The 10,730-nt window shown below is 36.2% G+C and overlaps 1 protein-coding gene across 1 annotated transcript; it reads left to right on the top strand.

Moving 5' to 3' along the window:
• The first annotated feature begins 2,887 nt into the window (after window positions 1–2,887).
• LOC136841272 (perlucin-like protein) lies at window positions 2,888–10,472 on the top strand. Its single transcript, XM_067108267.1, has 6 exons — window positions 2,888–2,990; window positions 5,260–5,317; window positions 5,503–5,661; window positions 6,129–6,234; window positions 6,778–6,879; window positions 10,309–10,472. The coding sequence occupies exons 1-6, from the start codon at window positions 2,901–2,903 to the stop codon at window positions 10,409–10,411; spliced, it is 618 nt and encodes a 205-aa protein (XP_066964368.1). The 5' UTR covers window positions 2,888–2,900; the 3' UTR covers window positions 10,412–10,472.
• Window positions 10,473–10,730: the final 258 nt, after the last annotated feature.

Below are 10,730 nucleotides of genomic sequence, written 5' to 3' on the forward strand. Positions count from 1 at the left end.
CCAAAGTGTTGGTTTTTTCGTAGATGCGCCCTCAGGTCAAAGGTTTGAGAAACACTGCCTTGGCATGACTGAAAGGACTTGAAATACTTCAGGAATGTCTCTGACACGCGATTGAATAGACGATGGTATTACATGGAAGCTATGTTTTCTACAGACATCTTCTCTAATGAACTGCGGTTTTATTCTGCAGTAAACAGTCAAAGGATACATATTTATAATTGCAGCACATGCATGCAAGCATATTATAAAGTGCTACTGAATATTGAAAGCAATGGCACGCAGCAGCAGTAATATACTCATGAAATCTTTCCCTGTCTCCCCTCGCATTCAGAACACTGACGTCATCACTGGCTGGGAAACCCATATTAACGATAGTCGCGGCTGTGGCCTCACGCTGCGTCCTCTTATTTGTTGAACTCCCAACTGTGGATACAGGATGCTGTCCTTTTGTTTCTCTCCTTAGTTACAAGAAGGGTTTGTTGTGGGTGCTCTCTCTCTCTCTCTCTCTCTCTCTCTCTCTCTCTCTCTCTCTCTCTCTCTCTCTCTCTTCCTCAAAGATAAAAAGCACGCTTGTATTTCTGTACGTTCTCTCTCTCTCTCTCTCTCTCTCTCTCTCTCTCTCTCCAAACAACACTTCTTGAGCAAGAGCTTTTAACAGATTATTATTCACTTATGTGAGTATGGAGACTATTTATCTGAAAATTAACTGTTTATATATATATATATATATATATATATATATATATATATATATATATATATATATATATATATATATATATATATATAACTCTGCAATATATCTGATATATATATATATATATATAACATATATATATATATATATATATATATATGTATGTATATATATGTGTGTGTGTGTGTGTGTGTGTGTGTGTGTGGAGGTTGAGAGCAACTTGTTTGGAATAATGCTGGACCTTACAATTGCAAATTTAGCTACGAACTGCTTAGCCACACCGGATAATTACATACACACACACACACATATGTAAATTTACAATTGCAAAGACCGTGGATTGTTCCAAAGCTGTTGCCTTCAATCCTCCATACTGTAAATGATTATCATGATCTATTTGCTAGGCAAGAAAAGTGGAGTGGGAATACTGTAGCTATACCATAAATACTTGTTGAGAAACTAAGTGGTTGTATTCCTTTGTGATACTCCCTAAGAAAAAATGCATGTTACTTTTTGTAATATATATACATATATAGTATGTATATGTATATATATATATATATATATATATATATATATATATATATATATATGTATATATATTATATATATATATATATATATATATATATACTATATATATTATATGTATACTATTATATATATATATATATATATATATATATATATATATATATATATATATATATATTATATAATGTGAGAAGTGTGTAGTACCATTAATTGGTCAAGCCACCCTCCCCACCCCCACTCCCCACAAATCGCTTTACAACGCTTGACTTAATATCTCTGTTTCATGTTACTCGTGGACTATGGATGATCCCTTTCCTTCCTAAGACCTTGACCTATTGCAATACTCTTTGTGTTCCCTGGTTTTTGTTTCTTTTGTAAACAACGGAGTTTGTTGCCAACTCTTCTTTTAGAAACATTATCATCATAAATGAAGATGTATGAGCTTAAATTAAATGAAATTTAAATATTAACTATCACCAGGTATTTGTCTCCCTCCTTTAAATGTCAGTTCCATAATTTTGGACTATATATGTTTATTCACATGGCATTCAGTAATTATTAGCGCTATTTCATCTTCTTTTGATCGGCAGCGTTTTCTTGCGTTTCTCTGCTTTTTCTTGCATTTTACGATTGCACAAGTGTCGTTTGAAAAATAATCTCTGTGCATTGGAAATGCTCTCTCTCTCTCTCTCTCTCTCTCTCTCTCTCTCTCTCTCTCTCTCTTTCAAATTGTATAGTATTTATTAATTTTAATTATTTTATGCTATAGTTATGCTATGCTTTATTATTTTATTATTTTGAAGTTACATTTGCCTACCTTTAGGAATTGAAGGGCTCATTAATGTATTATTCATTTGTTTGAGGGCTGATGCCTCGTTTCGGGGAGATATCCATTGTTCCTGTGTTGACCCAGGATTAATCATTTAATGGAATGGGTTAACTTTAGGGCTGCTGACCAAAACTATCATTGTTTTCTTCCTCACTACATCGCCTTACAGAAGGTGACCGCAGATATGGCAACACGTGAGTAAAGCAGTGTCACATTTGTCTTTTAATATTTTCATATTCTATTTCTAACAATATTATTATCATAAAACTGCCCTCAGTTATAATGAGATGTGTTTCTTAAATAAAGCCTTTTTTTTTAAAGTAAAGTACATTTGGCATCGCTCTTTCACCCTCCCGAGACCCTCCTTTGACCAAGTACGCTGGGTAGTTATTAAACATAAGTGATAAACATGAACTTTCTTCATGTACCCAAGGAACTACGAGTGCAGAAAAATTACACGCAGAGAGAGAGAGAGAGAGAGAGAGCTTTTAAACTTTACGAGTTGACACAAAGGCATTCGTTGAACAGTGTGACGCGAGCCATGAAATTTAGACTGCGTATGAACAAGCACATTAAACGCCCACAATCGAGTTCTCTCGCCGCGTCCCTAGGGGTCCTAGGAGATGATATCCTTACCAGCTAGGACTTTGGTTGCAAACGAGTAGGCGCAGCGGCTGATTTATATAAAAGGACGCCCTCACCTCTGGGAATTCAGAGAAGAGAAGAACGCCTTCTGTTCCAGCTAGTACTAAACTAAACTCCTTGAGCCAAGAGGTGAAGTGTTCAAGTATGACCGTTGCTACTTGTTTTTCGATGTGCTTGACCATTCTTCTTCTTGCAATGGCTGGTCGCTGCTACTCGCAGCAAATGGATCATATTCAACTGAGCAGATTGCAGACTCGATTGACAACCTCACTCGGGAATTACAAGGTGAGGAAAGAGCATCAGAGGTCTTGTGGAAGTTCAGTGAGCTGCTTCTTTCGGACTTGTGAATCTGTCAATTGTTACATAATATATTCGTATTACACTTAAAAAAATTGCAATATTCACGTGATTTCAGGATAGTCCTCAGGGATTACTAGTTAACGTGAAGAAGGGTTGTGAAATAATGATCTTCTGGCTGTCTCTTTCCAGCGGTAATTGCTTATATATATATATATATATATATATATATATATATATACTATATATATATATATATATATATATATATACCTATATATATATATATATATACACATATATATATATATATATGTATGTATCTTTGTATATATATATATGTATTGGCAGTCAAGCGGCAAATTCACAATCAGGAGATCACGGAGACAAAGAAGTCTTCAAAGTTCTTTATTTGAGGAAACGTTCATTGTCCTTTGCACATCATCAGTCTACCAATAAATTATAAAGAGCAGTTAAAACTAAAGTTAAAATAACAATTATTATACCGACAGTAAAAAATTTTATAAAGTCAATAAAATAAAATAAAATAAATAAATAAATATATTAAAATTCATCAAGTTTGTGAAGGAAATTTAACTACCTTACAGTACAACGCAAGAGGGAAGAATGGCCAGAAGAAATGTCAATGCCCAGACAACACCTTAAGCGGAGAGAAGAAACAAAGTACTATTCAAATTGGGGATAGGTGCTTTATATATAATGACTCCAAGGGTAGTTAAAAAGGCAGTTTGAGATGTAGCACTGAGAATCGAAAAAATGTGTTTTTCAACATAATTTACAGCTGTATATGTGTTCGAATACTAGAAAGTTCTGGATTGGATATACAGGAACCTGTACGATAACTGAGTCTAAGTGGCTGTAATAGCGGACTTGCAACAGTCTTTGGAACCAACATAAGTACCAAGACATCTTGGGCATTCAAATTTATAGATAGTGCTGGACCGCATAAAATCTTGCAACTTGTCCTTATAGGAGAAAAAATTTCCAACCTTTTTTTGGTTCATGGGAATCAAATTTGAATTTGCAAAAACCTGTTTCTCTTTCGATAGATTAAATTGAAATTTGATTCCTGTGAATCAAAAGGTTGACCCTCTATCTTATGTGTGATCCAGCATAAGTGATAACACCATGTTGCCCAACCATAAACTCAGTTGTCGTACAGATTCCCTGTCGCATTCAGGTACATGCTACAAAGTAACCAAAATTCATATAAGTGCTCATCTCAAACTGTGCTGCTGCACTGAGTCTCGTGCTGTTTGAATAACACTTCTGCGGTTTCTCGCAGGTATTTGTCTGGGCATTGACCTCTGACGTCTTGGGCCAGCAGAAATTTCCTTCTGCTTTGATGAGTACAATGACTATTTATTTATTACATTTTTATTTTATTGACTGCTCATTTTTACTGTTAATAATTGTTATTTCTTTAGTTAACTGCTATAATTTATTACCAAACAAATGATATTTCAAGATGCCTGAAACTCTAATAGAACACGAACTTCTTATACTATGAATCTCTATATATATCTATATATATATATATATATATATATATATATATATATATATATATATATATATATATATATACATACATACGTATACGTAAATGAATTTAGGTAATAATGGCACAGGTAAAAATAAGGGAAAATGGCACAAATGAAAAAAATAGGAAAAAAGGGTACAAGGAAAAAAATATATTGATCATCTACAATATTTCGCCGTGTTTAGTACTAGCCCCTCGGGGATCCCCGAGCTAATATATTTCTGACAGCCTACATATGAATCAATATATTTTACCCTGGTCTTTCATTCTACCTGTGTTATTTTTCCTGTGCCATTGTATACTAATTCACCATATATATATATATATATATATATATATATGCTATATATATATATATATATATATATATATATATATATATATATATATATATATATATATTATATATATACATATATATAATATATATAAATATATAAATACATATGTATATATATATATATATATATATATATATATATATATATATATATATATATATATATATATATATACATATATATATATATATATATATATATATATATATATATATATATACTCTTATATATATATATATATAAATATTATACATTATATGTACTGGCTCCTCAAGATTATTGCTCAATGTTACCACGACCCATAGCTTAACAAAAAACCATTTTCCAACTATAATTTCCGTTTTATTTTCAGCACAAGCGGTTGCTTCGGAAAATAGGAATCATGAAAATGTTCACCTTAATAGCCACAGGTGAGTAATCAACGCTTTGTTACCCAACGGTATAAATATATATATATATATATATATATATATATTCATATATATATATATATATATATGTAATATATATATATATATATATATATAAACCACTTGAACACTTACACGACAAGAACATTCAACACTGTTTTGAAATATCTTTATTTGACTTACAGATCATCTTGGCTGTGAGAAGGACTGGTTTAAGCTGAGATCTTCCTGTTACTTCATCGGTAGAGACATCAGCACTTGGGAAGAGAGCCGTCAAAAGTGCATAGCCTTGAATTCTGACTTGGTCAAAATCACTCATGATGACGACAATTGCTTCCTCCGTGGTGAGTAACAGTATTGTATTGAGTTTAAATATAGGAAGCCCACTACAATAGTGCCATCAGTTTGTAATCAAACAGAAGTCACTGTTCTAAGCTCAAACAAACCTAGTCCAAATTTGCTCTTAAATGCATTTGATATTATTGAACAATAATACACTTTAATAGGAAGTTACTGGCATGTACCAGTAAGTCCTTAGGGGATTAAGCTAATATAAGGGCTAGTATTTCTTTTACTGGTACCAGCTGGTACCCCCAAAACAGTTGCGTTGTCTTGACGATCTATCTTTCAAGATGTGTTACAGAAGAGCAAAGCTAGATTACATATCATAAACTTTGAACAAGTTCACCTGTCATCTGTTTCCATAGAATTTCTAGACAGCTGATTTAACTGTTTTTTAAAAAATAGCCTATGAGACAAAGATGGAGAATGATACTTTCCCATTCAATCTAATCAGTTATTCTCTTTGCAGATCTTGCAAAAGGTCACAACACCTACGTAGGACTAAGTGACTTGCAAGAACAGGGAACCCTCAGATGGGTTGCAGATGGCACCATTCACCAAATCGTTGAATCATGGTAAGATCTGAAGTGGTTGCAATAGAGATTCCATACCTACATCAAAGCATTATGCTTCTGCAAGAAAACTGAGAGGAGAAAAAGACCATTGAGTTATATCATGGAATAGGGTAACAGATTCACTGGATCACACTTGGACTACTGAGAAATGATAATCAGAGTTAGACAGAGGATCATTTATCACTGTCCACAGTATCATGTAATGTACAGTATATTATAGGCAGTAGCCTAATGCATGAAATCCGCATCAGATGTAGGCCTAGTGTTCTGAACATTTGCTGAAGAATCAATCCATTAAAAGTTATTAAGCATTACTGATAAAAGAGACATCAAGGAGGTATTGGGCCTTCAGATAGGAGTCTTAATTTCCCCTAACTTACCCTCTTCGATTCAATGAACATGGTATAATTCCTACCCTCAGGATTAGGCACAAGCAGTGGAAGACAGTGGCAACAATTTTAGTAGCAGAACGCTTCTAGTGTTACCATTTGGAATGACGATGGAAGTGGTGTTTCTCAACAGTGATTATCTTACTCCTTCCAGGTGGGGTGAAGGCGAGCCCAACAATCCAGCAGAACACTGTGTCCATTACTATCATTCAAAAGACGATCGCTTCAATGATGCTAATTGTGGGAAGGAATTTAGGTAAGGAATTTATTATTATTATTATTTTTTTTTTTTTGTCTATCACAGTCATCCTATTCGACTGGGTGGTTTTTATAGTTTGGGGTTCTGGGTTGCATCCTGCCTCCATAGGAAACCACCACTTTTCTCACTATGTGTGCTGTTTCTAGTAGCACACTTTTCTGCATGAGTCCTGGAGCTACTTCGGTATCTAGTTTTTTTTTCCAGATTCCTTTTCAGGGATCTTGGGATCATGCCTAGTGTTCCTATGATTATAGGTACAATTTCCACTGGCATATTCCATATCACTGCAAGATCAATGAGTGATACGTTCTTCTGGATTTTGTCAGTCAACGTCACGTCTGGTCTATTGGCACGTATCACCCTGTCTGTTCTGATACCACAGTCCCAGAGGATCTTTCCCTGATCATTTTCTATCACTCTGTCAGGTTGGGGTTTGTACCATATTACTGCCAAGCCAACTAGTATTTTCTTGCAGGCTCAGTGGGGAGCTTTTGCTGCTGAATCATACCTCTTTTGCACTGGTTCTGTGCTTTTGGACATTCACTTTTATGGTTTATGGTCTCGTCTTTCATATTGCCTCCCTGCATATGGTGGGGCAGTATTTCCATCCCTATTGTTCTTTGGACATACACAGTTTCTTGAGGCCTGATCTGTGTAGTGTTAGCATTCCTTCATTCCTTGTTGAGTTTCCCCCTCTGTAGCCATTGTCACATGTTTCATTGCTGGCCAGTTCTGCATACAGTCTCTTACTGTCCGTGCATTGGTTTGTGTGTCATTCCTCTGTTCTGTTTTCATTCTCCCTGTATCTGTATGTTTCTTAGGTCTTGGTCTACTTTATCAGCCCTTCTTACCATTACTCCTTAGCCACTCATCTTCACAGGTTTTTCCAGATATTGCCCCAGTCTTTGTTCTCGATGTTTGTGAGACACTCCTCTATGCTTAGTAAGCGCTCTTGCTGCTTCGTGTTCATGCCATAGTCCATCCTTTTGCTCTTGGGTGTAGTGCTTTGTGTATTGTCATGTGTTTTCTAGTTTTCTGGTCGATTCTGCAGAGTTCAGCCTTCATCCACTCCACTACTCCTGCGCTGTATCTGATTACTGGTACTGCCCATGTGTTTATGGCTTTCGTCATGTTTCCAGCGTTGAGTTTTGACTTGAGTATCGCCTTAAGTCTCTGAATATATTCTTTCCTGATCTTGTCCTTGATCTCTTGGTATTTTATATCCTCTCCTTCTATTATTCCCATGTATTTGTATCCTGTCTCATCTATGTGTTTGATGCTATTCCCGTCTGGTAACTTTATCCCTTCAGTCCTTGTTACTTTTCCTTTTTGTATGTTGACCAAGGTGCATTTTTCTATTCCAAACTCCATCCTGACGTCCCCAGATACAATCCTTACAGTCTGGATTAGGGTATCTATTTCCTTGATGCTCTTACCATACAGCTTGATGTTGTCCATGAACATCAGATGGTTAATTCTGTTGCCTTCTTTCTTGAGTTGGTACCCAGCATCCATCATCACCCAAATGCGTTTGTTATGGTAATCATGGCTACTACGAAGATTAGTGGGGACAGCGAGTCATCTTGAAAGATCCCTCTCCTGATGTTAACCTCTGCTAGTCTTATCTTAGAGCTTGTAAGTACTGTATTCCAGTTGTGCATTGTATTTTTAAGGAAGCTGATGGTGTTTTCCTCTGCCCCATATATTTTCAGGCATCCTATTAGCCATGTGTGCGGTATTATGTCGAAGGCTTTCTTGTAGTCAATCCATGCCATACTTAGGTTGGTTCCTCTTCTCTTAGTGTTCTTCATTACCATTTTTACTATTAGGGCTGGGGTCTTTTTTGCTTTACTTCCTTCTGCAGCCCTTTCTGTTAGCGGGGATGGTGTTTGTATCCTCTAGGTAGTTATTATAGCCTTTCACTGATATCTGTAACCACATTATTGGTAGGCAGATGATAGGCCTGTAATTACTTGCTATATTTCCCTTGTTATGCTTTGTCTTTCTGTAGTGGATGTTCTCCCTGATGCATCCATTTGGGCTGCCACAGTGGTTTGTGATACAATGCTGGAGTTGTTCTGCTATTGATAGATTGTAGAGACCTTGAAGTTTTGAGCCAGTATGCATGGACTTCATCCCAGGACTGGGGCTTTCCAACCAGGAGCATTTTCTTTAGTTAGTGTCTGTCATATCGTTATCTGGGTGAATCTTTGTTTTATTCTCCCCATTTCTTCTGCCTTGATTTCCTGGAGCCATGTTGCATGTTTGTTGTGTGATACCGGATTGCTCCATATGTTTTCCCACAGTCTCTGACTTGGTTCAGCTTTAGGAATTTCCTGGTGGTTGTCTTCCCCTCTTAGTTGGCTGTATAGTCTTTTCTGGTTGGTTCCGAAGAGTTTGTTCTGTTGGTATCCTTTATTCCTGTTCATGTACCATTGGATTTTATGTACTGGCTTTGTGCCTCTGTTTATATCTTCTGTTGTTGTGTTGTTTAGTCCCTTCTCTGCTGTATTTCCTGTTCAGTTTCCTCTCTTGTTTTCTTGCTTCTTAACCTCTTTTCTGCCATCTCTCTTTCCAGTTTACTTAAGTCAGATCTCATAGCTATGATTTGTTTTTCAGGCGCACTTTTCAGGTGGCAGTTGCTGTTTCAGTTTATTGGGTTGGTTGTGATGGTGGTGTTGGTGTTTGTATCCCCATGAGTTCTACTACTAGTCTTGCTCCTGCAGATGCCAGGTTATTTGTTTCTATGATACTGGTGGTGTGGATTAGTCTCATTATTTCAGTAACTTCACTTGTTTATTCCCTTAGTTTCTTTGTGTTGTAGGCTTTCATGGAGGGGATCTTTGTTCTTTCTGTATCTGGCTTCGTCCATTGTCTGATCTTGTCCACCCATTCAGACCTCTCTGTTACATCTTTGGTGCTTCCTCGTGTCTCGTTGTTTGATAGCTCATCTTCCTGTCTTTTCTGTGTTCGTCATCTCTTAGTTCGTCTTCTTGTCCTTCGTTGCTGGGTGTTATTATTATTGTGTGTGTGTGTGTGTGTGTGTGTGTGTGTACGTCAGATGAGGCCTGTCCCATGGTTCAGCCACAGCTTCCAAGAACGTTGGTTTCAACCTCCCACTGCAGATCCCACACTGCAGCAGTAAGTGATTGTGATCATGAAACCATCTGTAAATAGCTGGAGATTTAAGTGACAAGAGTTAGAAACTAACAAAAAGTACAGTACCTGCCTATGCTGTGAATGCACTCCATGACTACTTTCTTAAGATTACTGTATAATGCTCTGAAAATACATTTTCCGTTTGCTCTATGAAGCTGAATCGTCTTCAACAGAGTCAAGAGTTTAGGACTCAACCAAGGGTTTCCAACTCAAAGTAATTGTTCCTCGAGAGAAAGAATTATAAATATTAGCTTATTCTACCAACAGGTACATCTGCGAGAAACCTGCCCAACTGGGTTGGAACTTTGCTTCAGTGCTAGATGAAGAAACTCCCAGCAGACAAGTGAAATGGAAGATGGATCAGGCGTAAGAGCAGATTTCCTTCCAAGTGTCTACGTAAAGTAAAATTGCCTGTTGTTATGTTTTTATTGCCTGTTGTTATATGCTTGTATTTCGTAAGCTGTATTCTGTTGGAACAACCTATAGTTCATGTTTACATTTCTTTAATTAACCGTCAATAAATAGAACTGCAACATTTAGGTTTACTTACAAACTGAAATACTGTATCTGTTTTAGAAATGGGTCTTTTTGGCTACAAGTCACCCTCCACAGTAATTATTATGTGGAACTTGATTATAAAGCTATCCGGGTGACCATTTGTTAGGAGAACTGAGTGCTGAACTACGTTT

This window comes from Macrobrachium rosenbergii, chromosome 1, assembly GCF_040412425.1.
Source record: "Macrobrachium rosenbergii isolate ZJJX-2024 chromosome 1, ASM4041242v1, whole genome shotgun sequence".
NCBI lineage: Eukaryota > Metazoa > Arthropoda > Malacostraca > Decapoda > Palaemonidae > Macrobrachium > Macrobrachium rosenbergii.